General features: G+C 46.5%; 1 protein-coding gene across 1 annotated transcript in view; it reads right to left on the reverse strand.

The window, feature by feature from the left end:
- Positions 1-26370, reverse strand: part of spz4 (Spaetzle domain-containing protein 4) — a 64769-nt gene that overhangs the window by 12610 nt on the left and 25789 nt on the right. The window contains exons 2-4 of the mRNA XM_045768092.2: positions 24216-24379; positions 10502-11037; positions 2537-2790 (exon numbers count right to left, since the gene is read on the reverse strand). Coding sequence (XP_045624048.1) covers positions 2537-2790; positions 10502-11037; positions 24216-24379 — 954 coding nt within the window. The remainder of the gene's footprint in view (positions 1-2536; positions 2791-10501; positions 11038-24215; positions 24380-26370) is intronic.

Here is a 26370-nt window from a genome sequence, read left to right on the forward strand (position 1 = left end):
GTTCTGGGAGCCACTTAGCGGCATGTCTTTGCACCTTTTCCAGTTTGATGATGTGCTTCTTAAGATATGAGCACCATACAACCGCTGCATATTCCAGCTTTGGTCTAACAAAAGTTGTGAACAATTTCTTTAGTATTTTGCCATCCATGTATTTAAAAACAATTCTAAACTCAGAAAGGGTATCTTGAGGTTATCTTGAGATGATTTCGGGGCTTTTTAGTGTCCCCGCGGCCCGGTCCTCGACCAGGCCTCCACCCCCAGGAAGCAGCCTGTGACAGCTGACTAACACCCAGGTACCTATTTTACTGCTAGGTAACAGGAGCATAGGGTGAAAGAAACTCTGCCCATTGTTTCTCGCCGGCGCCTGGGATCGAACCCAGGACCACAGGATCACAAGTCCAGCGTGCTGTCCGCTCGGCCGACCGGCTCCATAAGGGTAGCATAGGTTCCTCGCACAATGTTCTTAATGTGGTCCTCAGGTGACAGTTTTCTATCTAGAACTACCCCTAGATCCCTTTCTTTGTCAGAATTCTTTAAAGATTTCTCACAAAATTTATAGGTTGCGTGAGTTCTATGTTCTCCAATTCCACATTCCATAACATGGCATATATTCACATTAAATTCTATTTGCCAAGTGGAGCTCCATATACTTATTTTGTCCAGGTCTTCTTAACCCTTACGTTGCACAACCCATCATATGATGTGTTGAGTGACTTGCTATAAAATGTGCATCCCATCATATGATGTATTAGAGTACTACGCAAGATTTAAACGGCCCGCGGATACACAGGGTTCACCTCACCTTCATCAGGGCTCTTGTAAACAGACGACATTTAAAAAAAAATCGTGGGCCAAATTCCCGTGTGTGAGGGGCCTCAGTATTAAGTGAGCCACCAAGCCTAATGCACGCAGCATGAGCTCACAGCACTGCTGTTCAGCTTGTGACCACAGCATCGCCTAAAAATGCCATAATATACATGTTCATGCTATTATTTAGCGATGATATTATTACAGAAGACCCGACTGTGATAAAAATGACCAGGATTCTGATATTAGCAGGATTGTTGTGATAATTAGCGCTGTAGTGGGAGGAGTAATCTTAGTGGGGAGAGAGAGGTAGCATTGTCTGCTGACTTTGAGTGACCACCTTTTACTGTCTGGACTCACTATACCAGCTTAGTTGTTTGCTATGAACAAAACATGCAGATACTTATATATATCATCTGTATATAAAAGCAAAAACAGTATGGTGGGAGGAGAATGGTGGCGCGTCAGGTGAGGTGAGGGAGGGAGAAAGTAGCAGCCAGTGGCGGGCTGCCACTGCCACTCAGCATACCAAATTAGTAGTTCGTTATGGTGAACACGAATATAGATACTTATATATAACGTCTGTATATAGTGAAAAAAAAGCTTAACAGTATGGTGGGAGGAGAATGTGGGCGAGTGAGGTGCTGAGGGAGTGAGTGGCAGCGAGTAGCTGGCTGGTGTGTGGCAGTCACTTCTTGTTGCTTTTTAACTCATAATACCAACTTAGTGGTTCGTTATGGTGAACAAAACATGCAGATACTTATATATAACCTGTGTATATAGTGTAATAACCGACAAATTATTTGTTCACTGTTTGATGAACATAATAATTGAATCAACAATATGCACACCATAATATTGAGCACAGCAATGATTCGGAGTGATAGCCTAGCACTGTTAAATGATTATTTACTATTGAATATTATGTGGTAGAGTTATGCTTGATTATGAAGCTTCTTAATTCCTTGTGAAACAAATTAATGTGTTAAAATAAAAACATGGCTATTTGAATTGTTCGAGTAGAGCAACATTGATTTGTTGAGGACCGAGAGTGGCTGTTTACTTTTGACATGGAATGAGGCTAGAACGGGAATGTTATTATTTTGTATGTGTATACTTTTCTCAGCAATGTTATTAATTTGAAACACTGTTTCTGTTATGCCTCTATTTAATGTATGCCATGCTTTGACCTATATGGAAGCCTTTAATAGTAATACTGTACATTAATAACTAAGTAAAGAAAATTCAAGGTTGAAGATATTGGGGATCATAGCCTCAAATTGCTTGAGGGTTACATTAGAAGTGTTGGATGTTGGAGAAGTCAATTCCTTTGGCACTGGACAAAAAGTGACTACCCCAATTGTTTTATGGAACAGTGTGGCCTGTTTGCCATGACTGTGATTGCTATGGGTACTCATCTTCTTAGCACCTCATGTTCTACTTTACCACTCTCCAGGGACAGTGTGAATGTCAGGCAACTCCCTCGGGGAGGAGTTGCTAAGGTCCCTGTGTGTTTCTCTGGTGCACATGGGGTTAAGTGTTGACTTTGATAGGGGGATTAGAGGAGCGTGTGGGAAGAGAAGAGGCGTTCTCCTACTTTTCCCCCATAATAACAGGAATTGGGGCCACTGTCCGGAAACAGCAGGCTTCTCTCTTTTCCCTGTAACATTGTCTCCAACAAGAGGAAATATTGTCATCAAGGAACCTTCAGGAGAAAATACAAGCATACCTCAGGTACAGTTACAGATGTATAGCTGCTGTACGTCTCTGACGACCCAGAGTTGCTGTAAGGGGTGGAGTAAGACGAGTCGGCAGCATCTGTAGATGAATCCACAAGTGTTGTCCACATGTCCACTTCAAATGGATCAACTTCCCTGGGCTCAGAAGGAAGGACAGTGGGTTGAGTTTCTTCTTCAACCACTGACAGGTATTCTCTTGTAGGCAAAGCTACTGTGTCCACCGTTTCTTCAACCCATTGACTATCTGCCAATAAAATAATCAAGATCACTTACAGATAAATAGCATTTTATGCCATCTTAGAAAAGAATTTTGTTTACAGTTCAATACATAAGCCAAACATATATTTATCAACCAATATACTGAGTACCATAAACAAAGCAGAAAATAAGAATTTTGAGAATGGTACATACAGGTAGATTGAGAGTTCAATACAGTGATACCTTGGCACTTGAACGACTCAGAACTGGAACAATTCGGCACTCGAACACCTTATTTGAGAAAAAAACACTCAGTAGTCGACTGTTTGCCTGGCACTCAACCATACAAACGCAGGTCACAACACACGGCAGCTGAAGAATTGTCTTCAGAGGAGGAGGGAAGGGAGGATGTCCCTAGATGTGGCAAACCGTGTTATAAACCTGTTGAATGACAATGCTGTGTCTCACTTTAGAAACAGTTTAAAATGCAGGTAAAAACAAATATCATTGAACAGGTGTATTCCCTGCCAAACAGTAACATCTCTCCTCCTCACCACCTTCCACATATGTCATCAACTCTCCTAAGTACTGGTAAAGTTAAAATAAATTTTCATTTATTTCATCTATATATTGTGTTTAGGCTTTCTGTATGATTTATGAATGCTAGGCTTACAAACTTTGGAGGTAAATTAAAGTAAAAATGCTTTTAATAGTGTATCTTTTCTGGGTCTGGAATGGATTAATCCAATTTACATTATTCCTCATGGGAAAAATTATTTGGTACTCGAACATATCAGCAATCGAACTGCCTTCTGGAAATAATTAAGTTTGAGTACCGAGGTATCACTGTACATGAAATAACAACAGGAGTGTAATTGGAAAATCTTCTCTCCTATAAGACAAATTTTTTCCCCAATCAATCCAGTGAATTAAAAAAAAGAAAAAACAGCGTTGACTGTAATGAAACGCCATTTTCTGGGTGAAGCCTGGAGGCTCACCAGAGCTATCTGGGCTGATATGAATATATCAGACTGTGGCATCAGTCAGGCAAATGGAGTTCATAGGCCTACCGGGGACCACGAACCAGACTTGGTCCTCAAAGAGGCACAAGGAGTAATGGCCTATAGAAACCCCCGTGTGGTTGGAACTACTCTATGTCTGCCATCAACCGGGTCAGGCACCCAGAAAGGTAGGCACCCCAAAACAAACCCTATCTGGTTAAAAATTGCCACTGAAAGCTGAAATGTTGGACAGAACTCCCCAAACTAAAAACAAGCAAATGAGCATGACGTCACAACCGTTATCATGCCGCTGTCTGCGCAGCTCCCCGCCTCTCTCCAGGAGGGGGAAGGGAGAGCTCCAGAGCCTCCACACCGGCTATCCACTACCAGTTCAGAGGCTGCATATCAAAACTGCAAAAACTGCCGACCAGAGGGAAGTAGGGTTGCCGGGGAGCCTCCGAGTCTCATTCAAAAAATGGCATTTCATTACATTCAACGCTGGTTTTCTGGCGGGAGCCTCTTCGGCTTTACGGATTTACTTAAAGATAAAAAAGAGGGACTTACCTGGGATGCGGTCGCCACTTGCTCCTCAATTCGAAGTCGAGACAACTGGCTGCAACCGCCGATCTAATGCGTCACGCCCGACTAGGGCCAGGTACATTAACTAGGTAGCGAGCGGCCAGGACCCTGTTCGACCTCCAAAAACCCCATGCCTGAATGTCAGCCCAAGACATATTAGCGAAGACGGCAGCCAATTAATGCAGAAAACTTACGAATGTCATGGGCACAAGGATAGACCGCCGGCTGGCTGAACAGAATAATCCTGCAGATAACCTGGTAGACCCCGCGCCCTGGAACAGGGAAGAAGTGAAACCAGGACAACCAAAAAAGCGTCCCCGGCTACCGAGCCCGTGGCACGCAGATAACAGCAAAGAGCCACAACCGGACACAACACATGATGCCAATGTCAACAGGAAATTAGCCTTCGAAAAAAAATATTGAACTGAAAGGGGCCACAACAAACCAAGGAGAAGAGACAAAAAAGAAAATCATAGGGAAAATCATCCCGGTCCAATGACCAGGATGGCTCAGGAAGCGCATGAGCAGGCTGGAGGTGAAACAAAGCACAAAACAGCTTGCAGTAACATCCATCCAGAATGCAAGCTGAAGCGGCTCCGCCAGCGCCGCACGATACGAGGCGACAGTATTCGGCATAAGATGACGGTCCTGAAACAACCAAGAAAGGAAGGATATGACAACCAGATCTGAAACTGAAGAAAACCAACGGGACAAAAATAATGAAAGGACCGCCAGGAAACTTCATACTGCCGCCAAGACAAAGCATGCAGGTGGAACACCATCATCAAAGCCACCTGCTCATCATACAAATGGTGATGACTTGCGTCAGAATGACCATACACAAAGACTTGAGGAGAAAATCGAACCAGCTACATAACAGACTGGCCCAATCTGCTGAAAGAGGCTTGGCCACGGGAAGACCCCTGGGTGTGGGCACCAAGCAAGCAGCACTTGAAAATTCACTAAGAAAATTCACTTTCGCAAACAGAGTGGTAGATGGTTGGAACAAGTTAGGGAAGAAGGTGGTGGAGGCCAAGACCATCAGTAGTTTCAAAGCGTTATATGACAAAGAGTGCTGGGAAGACGGGACACCACGAGCGTAGCTCTCATCCTGTAACTACACTTAGGTAATTACACTTAGGTAATTACTTGAAACCAAGGCTGGGCTGGCTACCAAGGGACCAACAGGACTACTCTCCCTTGATAAGTCTCCAAGCGAGCCAGGACCTGGAGCAACAGGGGAACCATGAGGAAGAGGTACAGATAACCCCACCTTGACCAGTCCTGCCTGAAGGCATCGACCCTGACGGCCTTGCAGTCGGGGAAGGGCGCCACATAATTCATGAAACGTCTCGACCACGCTGAGGCTAAACAGTTTGGCAGAGCCAACTAAACAAGTCGACATCAACAATCCATTCCGTGGACAGGGAAGTGAAATGTGACAGGCTGCCCGCCAGGATTTTGGACACCTCCCCCACCCCCCGAAAGTGAATGGGCAGGAAAGCCAAACCCCGAGAACACAGCAAACGAGTCACCCGAAGTGACCAGCCCAAAAAAACAAGGACCACATTGAACCCCTGCAGTTCAGGCAATGAACCACCATTGGGAGCAGTCCGAATAGAGCCGGATCATCAAACCTCGATCAACCAGAACCCTCTGAATCAACATCCTCACAGCAGCGAACTCCCACACGATGCTGCGGGCCCGACAGGAGAGTGATCCCCACCGCCCCTGGCCGGCCTGGTAAGCACTGATCACAAAGCCCCAGCCAAGAGACGTTGCGTCCATGAACACATTGAGCGAAGGCTTGGGTAGACGCCAAGGCACTGGCGTAGGGGTTCCCCACAGAAAAGAGCCATAGAAAAACAAAACGGAACCAAAGGGACCACAACAAACCGATGAGGTGAGAGAAAAAGGAGCACCCAGACCAAAGACCAGGATGGCTCAGGCGGTGCAAGAGCATGCTGGAGATGAAAACGCACAGGACAGCTTGCGGAATGGAACAGAAGTAACATCAATACTCAACACAAGCTGCAGCGGCTTCACCAGCAACGCACAATACAAGGTGACAGTATTCAGCACAAGATGACGGTCCTGGAACAACCATGAAAGGAAGGACAAAACAACCCTCTCAAGAGATCAAAGGACACCTGCACAGTGATTGGAAAAACCGGAAGGACTGCCAGGAAAGTTCATACTGCTGCCGAGATGAAGCATGCGGGTGGGAAACCAACAACGAAGCTACCTGTGCCCCATACAAGTGAAGATCGACCGAGTCAGAAACTCCAGACACAAAGACTCGAGGAGAAGAACGAACCAGCCACGTACCAGCCTGGACCGATCCACTGAAAGACGCAGAGTTGCTGGAAGACCCCCTACCCCTCAAGTTTGGACACCGAGCAAGCAGTGCTTGAAACCAAGGCTGGGCCGGCCACCAAGGAGCCAGAAGGACAACTCTTCCCTGGGAAGTCTCCAAGCGAGCCAGGACCTGGAGCAACAGCTGAACCGGGGAAAAGAGGGACAGTATAGGTAACACCACCTTGCCTAGTCCTGCCTGAAGGGGTTGACCCTGAAGAACCAGAACAGCCGATGAAGCCACACCCCACCCAGCAGTTAGCCCATTATGGCAAAGTTCAGGCTCCCGCACATAGCTTCGGGCAATCGCCTCGTGACCCTGGGGCCCTTCAGAAACAGACGAAGGTCGGAACGCATGCAAAGCAGAGCCGACGGAGGAAGAGACAGGGAAGCGGTCAGAGCGTCCCACACAAGACCCAGCCAAGACCGAACCTGAGAGGGAACCAGATGGGACTGCCACTAGGTCACTAAGAACCTGAACCCGGCGAACTGGGAAGACCCAAATTCCTGGCGAGCAGATACACGGACTGGCCGGGAACCCAAACCAGCCAGTCGTTGAGGTAGGAAAGAACCCGAACACCTAACAGACGTAAGCAGGCTGTACGACCTGAATAAGGCGTGTGAGAAACGCGAGGCACCAGACCAAAAGGAAGGCAACAGAAGCGGAAACCCTGATGTCCCACAACAAAACCGAGCCAGTCCCTGAACCCCGGATGAATTGGGACAAACCAATACGCATCCCTGAGGTCCAGGGACACCATCCAAGCATTCGACTCCAACAGAAGATTGACCAGGGACAATAGTCATCCGAAAGGAGGGGCAATAAACCCACGTGTTCAGACGGGGACAAGTTCAGAATGAATCGGAGGTCCGCACAGTCTCGTTTCGGGACCGGAAACAGGTAGGAACCCACCTGAGAGACAAGGTCATTTCGACCATGCCCAAGTGAAACTAGGATGACTCCAGAACGTTATAACAAATCCAGAAAGAACATGAAGATCCATACACGAAGAAATGCAGAACCATCAGGAAAGCATAATCTGGGTCACGCAGGAGGTAAGCCTCAAAGGCTTCCCGCACCACATGGGATGGGACGCAAGAAGCTGAAAACCTCGGGAAGGGCGGAACCGACGGGGTTACGGAACTGAACCCAAAGAGGGGTAGACGCTAAATCCAATTCGTACGAGGAAGGAGCAAAAGAGAACCCCACTCCTTGTAACACAAAGCCCCGCTCAGAGGGTAGAAAAACCCAGGGGGAGTCCAACGAGGCCCAAGGCCCCCCAAGTCAACCCCCCCTTCCCGGGAACCTCACCCCAAAGATCCAGGGCCAAGCTGTCCTCCAAACCCCCTGCCTCTAAAGAAAAGGCAGGAGCAGCCGAAAAAGCAGGAACAACGAGGGCCCATTGGCCAGACCCAGAAGCTCCGGCTGGAGAACCAGGCTCGAATGCCTCCGCCGCCACCTCGGAAGGGGAATCCTCTGAGAACCACCCGAATCTCAGCTCCAACTAGACCCTGCCCCGACTCGAAAACCCCAGACGTTTCAGAGTCGGAAGCAGGGGGGGGGGGAAGAACCGGATAATCAACAGAAGGAAAAGGACATGGTGGGGCGGACGGAACTAAAGTCAAAGCGACGCCCACCCTCAGGTCCAGGTCCCTAAAACCAAAACGGGGCTGTCTCGGGGCATCCGGGGAAGTGACCAACCTGCACCCTCATATCATGATCAGTAGCTTGGGTGAACTGGAGCACATACAAACAACAAACAACGCACTACTCCGGGGCAATATAATCACCGACCCTACAGGCAGCATGGCGGAGGCACAACTGGTGAATGTCACCCTGAGACAAGGGGACAGAACAACCATCAACCTCACATGAAGCGAGAGGCTTCTTGATGGATGTGATTCAAGGGTCACATCCATCAAACCACGGAGCCCCTACGGGGTTTCCCCGGGCCATATGTTTGCCTTGGTAACACGCTAAGGTAAGCCCAGGCAGGGTACTGCGAACCGGCATCCAAAACTACCAAGCAAACTTCTAAACCCTGAACCTTCGGGAAGTGTCCACTCACGGGGCCTAGCAGGAAGTACCCCCAAGAACACGAAAATATCTATCGAAAGACCCCAAAGATAGAGAGGGGGCAACCAACCAAAAACAAACCCCCTCCCCCACCAGGCAGAAAAACAAAAACAAAAGAAAAACCCGCAAGAGGACAACGTATTTAGACAGAACAGAACGGGCCGCTATAAGGGGTGATAACTAGCTGTGCAGTATCATGCGCCCCTACCGGTGACGAAAACTACCTCCTACCCAGAGGCAAACAAGGGCAACAGAAACCCCCAGCTGACTCCAAGGGCGGCCAAGTACTGAGCAGTAAAATACACAGCGGAGGTAGATCCCAAGGCAACTTGTGGAAGGTGGCCCCCAAGCCCCACGGGCAGTACTTACAGGGCACCTAGTGAAGGAAACCCTAGGTGCATGCAGCCTGAGTACTGTACAATATTACTCCTGGCTCACACACCACTTTTAGAAACAGCCCATGCCACAAGGCACAGAAATTGAAACCAAAGCAGGAGCCAGAGGCACATAACCTGCCAATATCACATCAGCCAAGAACTGATGGTTGGATGGCTGGCACAAGGGTCTGGGGCTCCCCCCTTCCCCCTTCTGGGAAGAGAGGGGGGAAAGTTGCGCAGACAACGGTGCGGCAATGTGATGACATCATGCTCATTTGCTAATTTTTGTTTGGGGAGTTCTGTCCACTCATTTGGCTTTTGGTAGCAATATTTTCACCAGAAGTGGAGTTTGTTTTGGGGCGCCTACCTCTCTTGAGTGCCAGACCCGGTAGATGGCAGACATAGAATGCTCCCAACCACACGGGGGTTTCTATAGGGAATTGCTCCTCGTGCCTCTCTGAAGGGGCCAGGTTCTGGCTCGTGGTCCTCGGTAGGGAAGAACTCCATGCATTTTGACTGATGCCAGAAAGCTAATAATGCCATATCAGCCTGGATAGCTTCGGGGAGCCGACAGGGCTCCTCCCCAGAAAATAAAGCTAAAAATACAAACTTTAATATTCCTAGGACTAGTATAGCACATACAGAATATGTACTATAATAGGCCTCAGATAAATGTATTAGGCCTATGAAGGTTAGGCTTGTTTAAGTTTTCTTTGCAAAATCACTACAAAATCTTTTCCAGTTTGTTCAAATTCAATAGCACCAATTCCTACTCTCTAACTGCCTTTTTAAGTCAATATATGTACGATGGTCCTCATCATTACTATAAATACTGTACTACCTAAACAGGAGGATGGGCTGAAATTTGTACAAATCTTTTGTTTTATTAGTTTGCATAGAGAGGAACTAGGTTAAAATCTTATATACAGTACAGTACAGCATTTGAAGCCTACATTTTGCATACAGTAACCATACAAGCTTTCATTCTTCTATGATTTTACCTCGCAAGGAACCAGAAATTGTGAGTAGAATATTATAAGATTAAAAGTTGAAAGTGCCTCACTAACCTTAAAGAATTAGAAATAGTTAAATGTCTCTATCCATGCTTTAGTGATAACAAAATTTAAAAGCAGTAGTTCAAAATATAGGTTAATCATAGTTTAATTAAAGCATTAGATTAAAAATTGTTTTAAAGATATAAAAAGCAATTTACTGGAGGAGAAGCAAATGAAGTTTGAACCCATATTCTTAATTAGGGAGCATTATCATTATCCATTCACCAGAAGACTAAATCCCTGCTACTACTACTTCAACAACAACAACAGTAAGAGATATCCCCAGCACCATCATTATGTGTTAAGGTCTTACTTGAAGTGGTTAAAGCCTCTTCTGTAACTGTAGTTGAAGGGTCACTTGTTTCCCCAGAGGTAGGAGTCTGTCCGATGGTTGTTCTGGTGGTCTTTGCTGTAGTAGTTGGAGTCCTAGTTGCTGAACCATTCATTCTGTTGTTTGCTCCTGAAGAAGTCCCTTTTGTCTGTGCTTTTGAAAATTTTGAATTGGGCTTTATTCTTTCAGTGGTGGGTGCTTGCTGTTTCAAGTCACCATAATCTGGCTCCATGGTCACTTTCATTGCCCGGGAATTGAGCTCATCTCTTTCCTTTAAAGCTAACTTGGAGCTTTTGGAGTTTAAAGTATTTGAGCGGGATGGATTTTGGTACCTGGCTGTCCGAGCGCTAGGTGGTGATGGGTGTCGGTACTGGTGGTGTCGCTTCGGCATCTCATCGAACATTTCTTCGTATAAATCATTTAGTAATTCTGATCTCAATACATTGTAGTGGCGCTGGTTGCCATACATGCGTTTCATTAGACCTTGGTTTTCGTAAACAAAACGGCGAACAGCACTCCTGTCAAAGGAATAGACAAAAAATAAAAAATAAAAAATAAAAATGTAAAAAATATAATAGAAAACAGTACAATCTACAAAATCCAACCCTTGTCATTACAAAGATCTCCAAGATCCCCAAACAACGTACATGTTTCCCTATTGGATTGCCTATGCAAAATTCCAATTTGATTCAGATTCACATAAGTATTTGCTGATTCACTACTAAATTCTGATAGACTTTGTATAGTAATTTAATAATTTTCAACTGATCACATTTGTTCACTATTTTCACTGGATTTGTGCTTCTGAAAGTAAATCATATTTGAAAAATATTTATATTTTTTTAAGAAAATTTTAAAGTGCTTTTACTGGACTCAAAATTGCCCAAAAACCCTGTGTTGAATGGAATAAAAAATTTCCGTCTGGTGGGTCCTTCAGGGCTCTTTATTACTTTGTGCTTGGTTAGTTCCACCCAATTCAAATCACATCAGGCTGTTGCAAATCTTAAAACTCTACTAGTGATTTGTGGGCAAAACCTGGTCCCCTTACAGAGACGTAAGAAGCAGAGTACTCAAGACCATACCTTCTGAAGAAATAGCCACTAGAAAGGTAGGATGAAACTATACAGACAAAAGAAAGATGAAATAAACCAGCGTTGAATATAATGAAACGCCATTTTCTGGGTGAGTCCCAGAGGCTCCCCGGAACAAGCCAGGTTGATAGGGATAGTCCTAACTTTTGGCATCAGTCGATTTGGGTGGAGTTCTGACCTACCGGGTACCATGGTCAAAACCTAGCTCCCTCAGAGAGGCACGATGAGCAATGGCCTATAGAAATGCACATGTGAGTTCGGAACATTCTATATCTGCCATCAACCGGGACAGGCACCCAGAAAGGTAAGTGCCTCAAAAAAAAACCCAATTCTGGTAAAACCAATGAAAATAACGAAACAAATGGACAGAATTCCCCCAAGAGAAAACAAGCAAACAAGCATTACATCACTCGAGCCACGCCGCATGTCTGCGCAACTTCCCCCTCCCCGATAGGGGGGAAAGGGGTGAGTCCCAGACCCTCGCGCCACACCTCCAGTTCCAAGGCTGGATGTCAAAATACGCGAAACTGTCGACCGGAGGGAGGGAGGGAGGATTGCTGGGGAGCCTCCGGGACTCGCCCAGAAAATGGAGTTTCATTACATTCAACGCTGGTTTTCTGGGGGGGGAACCACTACAGTTCCCCCGGAGGTACTTCACCAAAGACTAAGGAAAAAAGGGGACTTGCCCTGGAGGCGGTCGGTGCTCCACACCTCAACTCGAAGTCGAGAAAGGCTGCAGCTGCCGACCCAAAGCGACACAAGCCCCGATTAGGCCCAGGAAAGTTCACGAGGTAGCGTGCAGCCAGGACCCTGTTCGACCACCAAAAACCCCATGCCCAAATGTCAGCCCAGGACATGTTCCCCAAAACAGCAGCAAGAGCAGCGAACTTATGAACATCCAGATTGCAGATCTCTAGTGCTATTATGTCAACGTCTCGTGGATTGGCAATCATTATTTCATTTACCTTTAGGTGTTCTTTCACCAGCACAGCAATGCCACCACCTTTCCTAATTTTTCTGTCCGGTCTCCAGACTGAGTAGCCCCTTGGGAATATAACCTCATTTAAAATGTCATCCTCAAGTTTTGTCTCTGTAAGTGCAACAATGTCTGGTGTCTACAACTGTTACATGATGTAATGCTGTCTGCATTACATCACTTAACTCCAGTATCTTTGATCTCACTCCATTTATGTTGGTGTATGCAATTTTCAGGACCATGTTCCCCCTCTCCTTATTCTTCACTACCCTTTTCTCTAGTGATTTTGTTGGTTTGCCTTTATGTACCACTTTACTGGCCTGCCTACCCTTATCACTTTGTAGAAAAAATAATTGATTTCTTCTTCATTCCTGCTCTCATTTAGCCGGTTTGCCTCGATGAGGTTTATTTAAGCTTCTCTCTGTCTGTCTTTTGAAAGATCTCGTCTTAGCAACCATACTTTCCCTTCCTCATCACTTTGTAATTTTCTAGCATTCCTTAGTACTTCTTCCATCTGTTTGGCACCATTTAGGGTGATCCTCAAAGGTCAATCTTTCCCTTTTACGTATTTTCCAATCCTCCTGTAGTCGCAGACATTCTCAATGGTAGTAAGACCTTCCATGAGGCCAACAATTTTATCAACAACTTTTGCTTCTTCTACAACTCTTTCTGACCTAGATGTTATCTCCTTTTCTTTGCAACCAAAAATTATCAGGGACTTACTTCGATCAAATGTGTTTTCACCAACTTTGGGTTAGATGCCAGTTCTTTTCTCACTTCCAGCCTAATGTTTGTTTTATCTTGGTTGCTGCAGTGTTTGACTTCCTTTATTGTGTCTCCTATTTTTTCCTTCTTCTTGGCCGCTTGTGCATAGGTGAGTTGCATATCTTTGCATAGAATTTCCGGATTACGAACAGTCTCTAGGAATGGATTAAATTCGAAAACAAAGGTCTGTATAGTCTAAAGAAATCTAGTAATGGGGGCTTATGAGAGTACATAGCATTGATGTTTTTTACATTCTTGCAAAGGCACTAACACACAGCGTTTCAAGCAGATCCTTAATCTAACAGATAATTTTAAGTAGGTAATTTGTAGCAAAATTTGAAGAAAATTAGTAGGTACATTGTAGTAAAATTTGAGGATTATATTAGGTACTGTACATTGTAGCATAATTTGAGGTTTATTAATAGGTACATTGTAGCAAAATTAGTATTCAACATAACTATGATACAAATTGATAGTAGTGATTACAATGGTGAGGTTGCATGTCTTAGGCACATATATTGGGGAAATGTAGCACAAGATACAGTGCGAGTTTAAAGCACTAGGTTGGAAACTGAGGATAAAATTATCCTCCAGCTCTCTGCACCTCTTTAGAGGATTTTGACTTTTGGTCTCAGGTAGGCTTATAATGACTTCCAAGGGCCTGGTGTGTGGATTGAATTGGGTGGAGCCATCCAGGTAGCTAGAACCAGGCAGCATCCTAGAAACATGAAATTTCTAAATACTTGGTGAGGCTTATTACAATTTTGTCACCATATTCCTGCCATGACTCAACTTACCTTGATACCACCCCACTCAGCTAAAGCTTCTCAATTTTCTGCCACTCCCTTGAGCTTCAAATCCAATCAGATAAACGAGCTTGCCTTGATATCCATAAAATTAGACTCCATTTGAGAAGAAATTAACTAATACACTTACAAAGTTCCCTGGCCAAAGAAACCTTGCATTCTTCCTGTGTCTGATGATAGTAGCATGTGTGGCACCTTACCTTGAGGTTACCTTGAGGTGATTCCGGGGCTTAGCGACCCTGCAGCCCGGTCGTCGACCTGGCCTCTTCGTTGCTGGACTGGTCAACCAGGCTGTCGGATGCGGCTGCTCGCAGCCTGACATATGAGTCACAGCCTGGTTGATCAGGTATCCTTTAGAGGTGTTTGTCAAGTTCTCTCTTAAACACTGTGAGGGGTCGGCCAGTTATGCCCCTTATGTGTAGTGGAAGCGTGTTGAACAGTCTCGGGCCTCTGATGTTGATAGAGCTCTCTCTCAGAGTACCTGTTGCACCTCTGCTCTTCAAAGGTGCACATCCTGCCATGCCTTCTGGTCTCATGTGATGTTATTTCTGTGTGTAGGTTAGGTAGAGAAATAGAAACAATTGAACGGAAGCTACAAGAATCATACAAAACCCTGGAGAGGCAAAGAGAGCAAAAGGCCATCAGTGAAATAGAGAGAAATCTGAAATATTTTTTCTCCTATGCAAAATCAAGATAAAAAACCACATCTAGTATCGGGCCCCTGCGAAAGGGAGATGGAACTTTCACCGATGACAACAAAGAAATGAGCGAGCTACTGAGGAAGCAGTACGACTCTGTTTTCAGCGAGCCATTAAACACACTAAAGATTGATAACCCAAATGAATTTTTCATGGATATGATACCAACATCAAATCATATATCGGACGTCACCCTATCCCCACTGGATTTTGAAGAAGCCATAAACAGTATGCCTATGCACTCTGCACCAGGCCCGGATTCTTGGAACTCCATATTCATGAAGAACTGTAAAAAACCACTATCGCAGGCCCTCCACATTTTGTGGAGACAAAGCCTACATACTGGCGTTATTCCTGATATACTAAAAACAACAGAGATAGCACCACTTCATAAAGGAGGAAATAAGGCAGAGGCAAAAAATTACAGACCGATAGCACTAACATCGCACATCATAAAAATTTTTGAGAGAGTGCTAAGAAGTAAGATCACAAAATACATGGAATCACAGCATCTCCATAACCCCGGACAACATGGTTTCAGAACAGGGCGCTCTTGCCTATCGCAGTTGCTGGACCACTATGATATGGCATTAGATGCTTTGGAAGACAAACAAAACGCTGATGTAATTTACACAGATTTCGCAAAAGCTTTTGATAAATGTGACCATGGTGTTATTGCACATAAAATGTGTTCAAAAGGAATTACCGGAAAAATAGGCAGATGGATCTACAATTTCCTGACCAACAGAACCCAATGTGTAATAGTCAACAAAATAAAATCCAGCCCATCAACCGTGAAGAGCTCAGTCCCCCAGGGTACTGTGCTTGCTCCAGTACTTTTTCTCATCCTCATATCGGACATAGACAAGAACACAACCTATAGCACTGTATCATCCTTTGCAGATGACACTAGGATCTTTGTTACGAACCCGGATCCAGCGTCCGAGCACGGAGCAGTGACAACCGCGCCATCTGTGGGTCGGCTCCCGAAACCCCCACCAAATGGACGACGACACCTGGTGAGGACAAGGTGTACTGGCCACAAGGGCCAGTTTCCAGTCCTGTTCAGCACACAACACCGCCGCTGCTGACCTCTGGTGAGGTGGTGCTCAGACTACAACGCCATCTATGGAGTGGATATGTCGGGCGTTTGTGTCTGAGCCTGTAAGTGAGGTGTTTTAGTGTCCCTGTTATTGATGACGTGTCTGCTTACAGAGTCGACTTGGGACTGCTGTGATGGAAGTTGAGTCAGTCTACCCAAGGCAGCCGTCTCCATACCTTGTGCTTTGCTGCAGCAGCTGTGAAGTCGTCCCCCGGAAGAACACTGTGGTGTTACCCTGCCAGTGGAGTGGCAGTAGAAGGATTACCCGGGACCGACTGCTGGAGACGATCATCCACTGGGGTTTTGAGGACAGGAGAGTGATTTGTGGTATCACACGAGGCTCCTGACTAGGGCGCTACCCTAGTATCGCCCGTGGAGTGGCCTGACCAGCGTTGCTGATCCGGAACCTGCCAGCAGACCTGCTGGACTTGTGGTTGACGGCCTCCACGGCGGTGCCCCCAGTGGACCTGTGTTTTGGCTGACCTGTGGCCAGGGTAGGCTCAGCTTCTCAAAGGATTCGTTGTGAGGCCACGAAAGCACCGAAGACTTAGCACCGAGAGCCTGGATCCAGAGTCTTCAGGAGAAGACGTTTGTGTACAGTGTTAATACCCCTCCCCCCGTGTAATCTTTTTATATATTATTTATTGGTGGTGGTCAATATATTATATTAAGTTCTTGACTTTATTTCCCTTCCCCTTTAAGTTACTTGCGTCACGGATCACATCCCTTGAAAGCCACTACTGGCTTGGGGTCGGATACAACTTCCTCTAACAACATCAGAGTAAGAACCCCGTTGCGTCCCGAGAGGGCTGTAACATAATTGGCATCCCCAGCGGGATCCGACCCCTTGTTAAGTATGTTTGACAGGGGTGGTGAAGTGGCGTAATCCCTGTATATAATTCCCCTGTGTGACGATTGTGACGTTATACGTCCTGTGCGGTGCTCAAGAGTGACTAAGTGCAATATTGTGCAGTGCGGTGCTCGCTGTGATTAAGCGATTAAGTGCAATATCGTGTAGTGCGGTGCTCGGCGTGATTCAGTGCAATATTGTAGAGCGAAGTGTTCGCTGGGATTCGGTGCAATATTGTGTAGTGCGGTGCCCGAGGTAATTACGTGCAATATTGGCAAGTGAGGCGCCAGGTGCGATAAAGTGCAATATTGGCGTAGAACAGTACTCGGTGCGTTAAGTGCTAACGTGTAAGCGGTGTGTTAAGTGCTAAGTGTTCCATCTGTGACAATGGCAGAAAAAGCTACCATCGATGATCTGGACGATATTCAGGCTTTTCTGAACAGAGAGGACTGTCTTGCCAGATTAAAATATCTGAGCAAACCAGAGCTTGTACTAGTGAGCGCCTACCTGGAGATCAAGATCCGTGCCAGTGATTCCCGTGTGGAGATCTTGTCCAAGGTTCACCGGCACTTGAAGGCAGAGGAGAAACAGGAAGGCGAGACTCCTAGTACAAAGGAAGGTGAGGAAATAGCTTCCACGGAAAAGGAAGATAAGGGCAGTGACATTGACAGTGATGCAGGTGAGCTTAATATTAGCTTTCTTACTGTCAAAATGCGCGCCCTAGAGATAAATCGTGAGATAGAATGGAAGAAATTAGAAATGGAACGAGAATTAAAAGAAAAGGAATTGGCGATGAGGCGTTTAGAATTAGAAAGAGAAGAAAGAAGAGAAGAACGAGAAAGAAAAGAGAAACGAGAGAGAGAAGACCGAGAAAGAGAAGAGAAACGAGAGAGAGAAGAACGAGAAAGAGAAAGAGAAGAACGAGAGAGAGAAGAGAAACGAGAGAGAGAAGAACGAGAGAGAGAAGAGAAACGAGAAAGAGAAGAGAAACAGTGAGAGAGAGAAGAAAAAGAAAGAGAGAGACAACATGAACTAGAAGTATTGCGATTAGGCGGTGGCGGTGGTCGGAGGCCAACAACGGACACCAGCGGTTTCGATCCGGTAAGGAACATCAAAATGGTCCCCAAATTCAATGAGAGGGAAGTTTCGAAGTTCTTTGCATCCTTCGAGAAAGTCGCTGCCTCTTTGGAGTGGCCAAGGGAGAATTGGGCCATCATGATACAGTCAGTCTTGACTGGGAAGGCCCAAATCGCCTACTCCACGTTATCCCTTGACGACTCCGGCGATTACGACAAGGTGAAGAAGGTTGTGCTCATGGCGTACCAATTGGTACCTGAGGCTTACAGGCAGAAGTTCAGAAACCTGAAGAAGACCTCAGAGCACACTTTTACCGAATTCGCCACAATCAAGGACCGACTTTTTAAGGAATGGTGTGCCTCTCGGAAGGTGGAGACCAAAGAAGACCTCGAGCAGCTTGTACTGCTAGAGGACTTCAAGGATTGTTTGTCTGGAGACCTGAAGACGTACTTAGAGGAACAGCAGGTAGAGACCTTGAGTGCGGCAGCCACCATGGCTGAAGAATACATCCTGACGCATAGGCCTTCTGCTAGGTACGTCCCAAGGCATTACCAACGCCGGTTTGATAAACCTCAGGACGAAGAGACCCCCGTCCCACGAAGCGCTAAGAAGACGCCCCCAAGTAGCCCTCGAAGAACAAGTCCTAGCAGTCCGAAACACCGGAGCCCGAGGAGGAATATGGTGTGCTGGACTTGTGGGCAGAAAGGGCATGTAGCTGCTATGTGCCGAGGCAGAAGAGGTGGTGGCGCACGTAGGGAAGTGATGATGATGAGCTGTGTTACACCACCAGCAGGAAACCAGTCGACGACGACACAAGAAGGATCAAGTTTGTTCGCCCCTCACACTTCAAGCAGGTATGTAACGAGTGATCATACTGGTAGATCTGTAGTAGTGCTCAGAGATAGTGGAGCAGCCCAGTCCCTGATCGTGAAGAACTCGTTACCTGAGCGAGTAAGTGTGGATGGGAGACAAAAGGTTGTCCTGGTTGGGTTTCCTAGGACGCAGTACATCGCCCCCTTAGTGACGGTACATCTCGACTCGCCTTACTTCAGCGGCACATGTGCGTTGGCAGTAGTCGATACCCTCCCTGTGGCTGGGATTGACGTGGTACTAGCCAACGACTTGGTATCGGATTGGAGCACCAATCATCCCAAGGTCGTGGACGAGTCAGCCAGAACAGCAAGGTCTGAGGTAACAGGCAGTGGTAATGTCCAGGTAAAGACAGACCCGGATTTGAGTATGTTTAATCCTTCCTCTCACCTACAGATTGACAACAGAGTCTACAATATTCTAGCGGAGACTCCTGATTTTTCTCTCGACAAGGAACATGAGGTTACGATGGCAGGAGTACCCGAGCAAGAAGAGAGGCCTTGTGTGCAGGCACCCACGGATACCAACAAGTCTGGAGCGAAGGCGGATGTGTACTTGCGGTATGGCATTGTACAGCGTTCATTGAACCGGCCAGAGATTCCCCAGACGTCAGAGGTATGTGAGGTGTGTTCGAAAGGTCTAGTGCCCTCTTTGGTCCAAACCAGGCTAGTGGATATAGCCGGCTATGGACATTACAGGCTCAGGAAGCTTATCCCTCAGGTGACCAAATGTTTCCTAGCAGTATTTTGTTTTATTCTCGTGTGTGGTCTCGGTAAGGATCAGTGGACGACCCGAAGGATGATGGCTCCCTTGAACATCGTGAAGAGATCCCAGGGATTAGAGACGTGTACTGCGAGTGTTGCAGTCGACGAAGGAACCTGGAAGGTGATGGTTGATACAGGAGGTACGACATGTGATATTATGAGTGACTGTTTCCGGCAGGTTGACACCCCCCCCCGTGATTGCTGAGCCTCAATGCAGCGTTATGCGGAACGTTGGTCGACTTGACGGTGGCAGAGCGAATGCCATCTTCGGTGTGCAAGCAGCCCTGTTGGAACTAGGTGTGGGCCTAGTAGACGAGTATGTAGTAAGTACTGTCTTGCCCACTGTCGCTGTCACTCTGAATTATCAGACCCCTGTATTCCAGGTTCCTGTCTCCCTGAAGGACTACCGGACCGGCACCAGAAATGCCGTCTGTGACCAGCCATCATCGGTGCCACGACACAGGGAAGTGTCGAGTCGCCCCTCATCGTGTCTACGCCGATCCTTACTCGAGAGATGTGAGATGATGCCCCTGCTTGACATCGCAGTGGAGACGTGGAAGATTACGTCAGGCAGGTCATCGCCTGCCATTTTCAAGTTCCCTTTGTGCCAGGGTTTCTCCTTAGTACAGCTCTGTGGACGAGACAGCCTCGCCGTTCCAGCTTACGGTATAAGTGAGTCCATTTGGAGTTGTGTCATCGTACTAATTTGGTTTGTAATTCTCTTTCTAGAAACCCAAACCAAATTCTTTTTGGTGGGGAGGTGTTACGAACCCGGATCCAGCGTCCGAGCACGGAGCAGTGACAACCGCGCCATCTGTGGGTCGGCTCCCGAAACCCCCACCAAATGGATGACGACACCTGGTGAGGACAAGGTGTACTGGCCACAAGGGCCAGTTTCCAGTCCTGTTCAGCACACAACACCGCCGCTGCTGACCTCTGGTGAGGTGGTGCTCAGACTACAACGCCATCTATGGAGTGGATATGTCGGGCGTTTGTGTCTGAGCCTGTAAGTGAGGTGTTTTAGTGTCCCTGTTATTGATGACGTGTCTGCTTACAGAGTCGACTTGGGACTGCTGTGATGGAAGTTGAGTCAGTCTACCCAAGGCAGCCGTCTCCATACCTTGTGCTTTGCTGCAGCAGCTGTGAAGTCGTCCCCCGGAAGAACACTGTGGTGTTACCCTGCCAGTGGAGTGGCAGTAGAAGGATTACCCGGGACCGACTGCTGGAGACGATCATCCACTGGGGTTTTGAGGACAGGAGAGTGATTTGTGGTATCACACGAGGCTCCTGACTAGGGCGCTGCCCTAGTATCGCCCGTGGAGTGGCCTGACCAGCATTGCTGATCCGGAACCTGCCAGCAGACCTGCTGGACTTGTGGTTGACGGCCTCCACGGCGGTGCCCCCAGTGGACCTGTGTTTTGGCTGACCTGTGGCCAGGGTAGGCTCAGCTTCTCAAAGGATTCGTTGTGAGGCCACGAAAGCACCGAAGACTTAGCACCGAGAGCCTGGATCCAGAGTCTTCAGGAGAAGACGTTTGTGTACAGTGTTAATACCCCTCCCCCCGTGTAATCTTTTTATATATTATTTATTGGTGGTGGTCAATATATTATATTAAGTTCTTGACTTTATTTCCCTTCCCCTTTAAGTTACTTGCGTCACGGATTGTAACACTGTAAAAGTGTTTGGTTTAGGTTAATACATACATAGAGTACATGAGTCACAGACAAGGATCGGAGAGGCGCCAGTTGTCTGCCTGAGATCTCACACCTCTAACCGTTAACGACCCCAAGTGACCTGAGGTCAGATCATGAGAATTTCACCTTGCTTCCGCTAAGCGTATAATTGGAGCCGGGTAGCCTTCAAACATGCCGTCGTTTAAGGAGTGGCTTGGTAGTGCCGGAGGCTATCTACTTGTGGGTGGAGTTAGCTACTAGGTTCCCCAATATAAACTCGGAGAGCTATCGAGCATGAAGCAATAGGAGACCGGCCAGCGGAGCAGAGCAGAGGCCAGCCGTCGAGATAGGCCGTCACCAGACGGGGGGTGACGCTGCCTGAAAATTGCAGACCCCCCCCCCCCCTCTCTATTCAACTTAGACTCAGTCCTCGGTGAGTGAACAGTAAGGTGACTTGGTCGTGTTTACATATGTTGTGTGATGATCAGGGGCAGTCAAGTTGTAGGGTTCTCGAATTCTTGGATGATGACTCACTTTGAATATTAATCGTTAACATTTTACTTGGATTGCTTAAGTTATGATACTTATCATGAAAAATATAATTGTTGAATTTATTATTTAAATGGTCTTTCACTGTGTTCCCTAGAGAATTGAGTTGAGGTGAGAAAGCCTCGGTGGTTACTAGATTCAAGATATTAATGAGTACATGTTTGGAGTTGATACATGGTAATAACATCTTTTGAGAATATTTTGTGATACAGGCAAGTTCCATTCCTTGTCTTGTATGTAATGATCATGAATGGATGGTGGCAGCATTTCGTCTTCTACTATCTACTCTTCTACTACCTACTCTTCTCCTTCTACCTATCTACACCTCTCCCTCCACCCCTCTCTAAACTCTCACTTTCAACTAATGACCCTCCTCGCTCCTCCCACCTCTCTCCCTCTCACCCCAAACCCTCACTAATTACTTCACTATGCATTTCTTTCCTTTCGTTATCTCTTTTACGTTTGTGGCAATGATTTTGTATTCTAGAGTTCTCTCTAGAGTTTCGGGTAGCTGATCCAGTTACGACGCCTTGTAGTCTTAGTACCTAGGTAGTCAAATACCTAGGTTACAAGGTGTTTTACGAGAGAGGTTGCCTTAGGAACTCTGGAGGTGTTCTAGAATAGTTAGCTAACTGGGGACGGGATAACGGACTAGAGAGAGCTGTTTCCCCCGGCCTCGTTAGTTAACTGGGGGGTGGAATAATGGACAAGATAGAGCTATTTCCCCCACCCCCCGTTACAGGATCACATCCCTAGAAAGCCACTACTGGCTTGGGGTCGGATACAACTTCCTCTAACAACATCAGAGTAAGAACCCTGTTGCGTCCCGAGAGGGCCGTAACAATCTTCATGAGAGTAGGCAACATAGAGGACACGGCAAACCTCCAGTCAGATGTAGATCAGGTCTTTCTATGGGCTACTGAAAATAATATGGTGTTTAACGAAGATAAGTTCCAGCTCATGCGCTATGGAAAAAATGAAAATATAAAAATGGAAACCACGTACAAAACTCAGGCAAATCATAACATAGAACGAAAAGGCAATGTAAAGGATCTGGGTGTACTCATGTCGGAAGACCTTACCTTTAAAGAACACAATACAGTAGCCGTCACAACTGCAAGAAAAATGACAGGTTGGATAACAAGAACTTTTCACACTAGAGATGCTATACCGATGATGATACTTTTCAAAACGCTTGTGCTCTCTAGAGTGGAGTACTGCTGCACAATGACAGCCCCTTTCAAAGCTGGAGAAATTGCTGACTTGGAGAGCGTGTAGAGATCCTTTACTGCTAGAATCCACTCAGTAAAACATCTAAACTATTGGAACCGACTAAAGAGCCTAAAACTGTACTCCCTTGAGCGCAGGCGGGAGAGGTACATAATAATTTACACGTGGAAAATATTAGAGGGGCTGGTCCCAAACCTGCACACAGAAATAACATCACATGAGACCAGAAGACATGGCAGGATGTGCAGAATACCCCCATTGAAAAGCAGAGGTGCAACAGGTACTCTGAGAGAGAACTGTCAACATCAGAGGTCCGAGACTGTTCAACACGCTTCCACTACACATAAGGGGCATAACTGGCCGACCCCTCACAGTGTTCAAGAGAGAACTGGATAAGCACCTCCAAAGGATACCTGATCAACCAGGCTGTGACTCATACGTCAGGCTGCGAGCAGCCGTGTCCAACAGCCTGGTTGATCAGTCCGGCAACCAGGAGGCCTGGTCGACGACCGGGCCGCGGGGACGCTAAGCCCCGGAAGCACCTCAAGGCAAGGTAAGGTAGGTTTGGAACCAGCCCCTCTACTATTTTCCACATGTAAATTATTATGTAACTCTCTCACCTGCGCTCAAGAGAATACAGATTTAGGCTCTTTAGTCAGTCCCATTAGTTTAGATGTTTTGCTAAGTGGATTTTAGCAGTAAATGATCTCTGCACACTCAGTAAACGATGCTCTGCACGGCACCAGTTAAGTGACTTTTTTAATCCATGAAAAAGCTTTTGGTGCAAAATAAATTACTGCTCACAGGATGAGTATGTACAAATCCACACGAGCCGTGATGAGGGTTCGAACCTATGCACTGGGTGTTCCCAGGCACGCTCGAGTCGACTATGCCACGACATGGTAAAAGAATTGCAACCTGGGGTACTACTGCCCCCGAGTGCATGGGGGAATTGTGTGAAACCCTAGTTTGGCTTCACTGGAAGCCACGGGATCATTGTGGGTGCAGTAATACCCCAGGTTGAAATTCTTTTGACCATGTCATTTAGCAGTCGACTAGAGTGTGCTTGGGAACACCCAGCGCATAGGTTTGAACCCTCATCACAGCTCTGTGGATTTGTTCATTGATATATCACGATAATATGATTCCTCTGTGTACTCACCTAGTTGAGTACTGTGTGTATGTGTATGTATTACACAATAAACTAGCTACCACTGGTGGTAAACATTAAAAAGGTACACTTACCATGGGTACTGGGTGCCGGCACTCTCACACCAGCTGTTCTTGTTAATGTCACAAGGAAGTTCGGGGAAATATGGATACCGTTTGCCAGTGCGCTCGCCACCACTTCCACAAGTCATGTATTCGTCGTAGCCTGCCCATACTAACCTCACATACACCCACCACACCTGTAAACATTTCACACAATAAACTTTGGGAAAAATAAATAAAAAAAAGTTTAACAATACTGGTAAGTTGAAGTTATTTCATTTATAATAATAATAAATGCATTCCTTATATGAGGTGTATATTACAAATTGAAGATGCCAAATACTGGAGGCCCACATTTCAAAACCAGAAGCTATGTGACACTTGTAGCCACAATGGCAATCTCTATGGCATAGAGATCAAAGGATAAATATCGTTCCAGTATTTTCTAGTTGTAGCATGGGGATACAACAAAAGCCGAGCCAAGCTCCAAGCAAAAATACTGTAATGGTTAGTCTACCAGCCAGGAAGACTCTGGAACCCCATAGCATATCCAATACTGGGAAGAAGACCCAAACTCAAAAGATCAAGGGTCCATCAGCAAGGTATAAACCGGGTCCCTCAAGAGGCACGTAAGAAGTCTCTCCCATTCTGCATGCTTTTGAACCCGATGGGTTCAAAAGCATGCAGAATGAACCAAGGGAGGAACTGCAACCAAATCATACTCATACAGAAAGGGGGGGATATTAAAATCCATCTCCCTGCAAAAGAAAACCCTCCTCAGAAGGAACCAAGAACCGCAAAATGTCAAAAAAGGGCCCGTATCAGACTCTCCTTAAGCTCCAATACAGTACAATTTTATTGAAAAGAATGTACGTACAAAGAACAAAAAGGTAATGTACAAATTGTACAGAGAGGAGTTGCACAATCTATGAAGCCACTGTTACACAAAGCATTTTGGACAACCTTACCTTACCTTGCGGTTACCTTGCGATGCTTTCGGGGCTTAGCGACCCCGCAGCCCAGTCATCGACCAGGCCTCCTCATTGCTGGACTGTTCAACCAGGCTGTTGGACGTGGCTGCTTGCAGCCTGACGTATGAATCTCAGCCTGATTGATCAGGTAACCACTGGATGTGTTTATCAAGTTCTCTCTTGAACACTGCGAGGGGGGTCAGCTAGTTATGCCCCTTATGTGTGGTGGAAGTATGTTGAGCCTCTGGGCCCAACATACCTTCTTCTGGTTGGGAAGTCTTGGGCCTCTGATATTAATAGAGTTCTCTCTCAGAGTACCTATTGCATCTCTGCTCTTCAACAGGAGTATTCTGCACATCCTGCCATGCCTTCTGGTCTCATGTGGTGTTATTTCTGTGTGCAGCTTTGGGACCAGCCCCTCTAATATTTTCCATGTGTAAATTATTATGTACATCTCCCACCTATGCTCCAGAGAATACAGATTTAGGCATTTTTATTTAGTCCCAATAGTTTAGATATTTTACTGAGTGGATCCTAGCAGTAAAGGATCTCTGCAAGCTCTCTAGGTCAGCAATCGGGAGGCAAAAACATAAAATAGACAAAAAAATTACAAAGTTGTGAGGGAATATAACTAGTCCCATCCAGAACTAGTCCAGAACTGCAGCAGAGGGCCCCAGAGTAAAGCCAGTGTCCTTGCTCACTGTCTGGGGATAGAAAAGTGTAGTCCAAGGGAAAGGCTACAAAGGAAGAAGATGCTGGCTGAAAGGAAAACTCGAAAGCCTTGGTAGGACTAGCAGGTTCAACTGCCTCTGTGCCCGAGACAGAAAGGGTACCCCTTCCCCTGGTGCTAGCTGAGCCACAGCCCAAGCTAAACCCTGCACTGACCCTGAAACCCTCGGATGCTTTGGGGGCAGAAGTGATGGGAGGGAGGATCAGAGGAAGGGCAAAGAGCACCTGAAGGGAAAGAAAGAGGAGGTGCATATGGAACCAAGGTAGAATTTACAAATACCTCCAATTTCATGCCACCAAATACCAAACATGGCAGCTTCGGCACCTCTAAGCACACAATCTAGAATGCTACAACTTAGAAAACCTTGCAGGCAAAGCAGTCACTGCCTGATAAGCTGTGACTTTTTCAGGAGGGTTAGAAAGAAGAGCGACATGGGGAGAACAAACCCCATGACCCAGAGTCGAAGATGTCACCGAACCCAAAAGGC

The sequence above is a fragment of the Procambarus clarkii genome, chromosome 91, assembly GCF_040958095.1.
Source record: "Procambarus clarkii isolate CNS0578487 chromosome 91, FALCON_Pclarkii_2.0, whole genome shotgun sequence".
Classification (NCBI taxonomy): domain Eukaryota; kingdom Metazoa; phylum Arthropoda; class Malacostraca; order Decapoda; family Cambaridae; genus Procambarus; species Procambarus clarkii.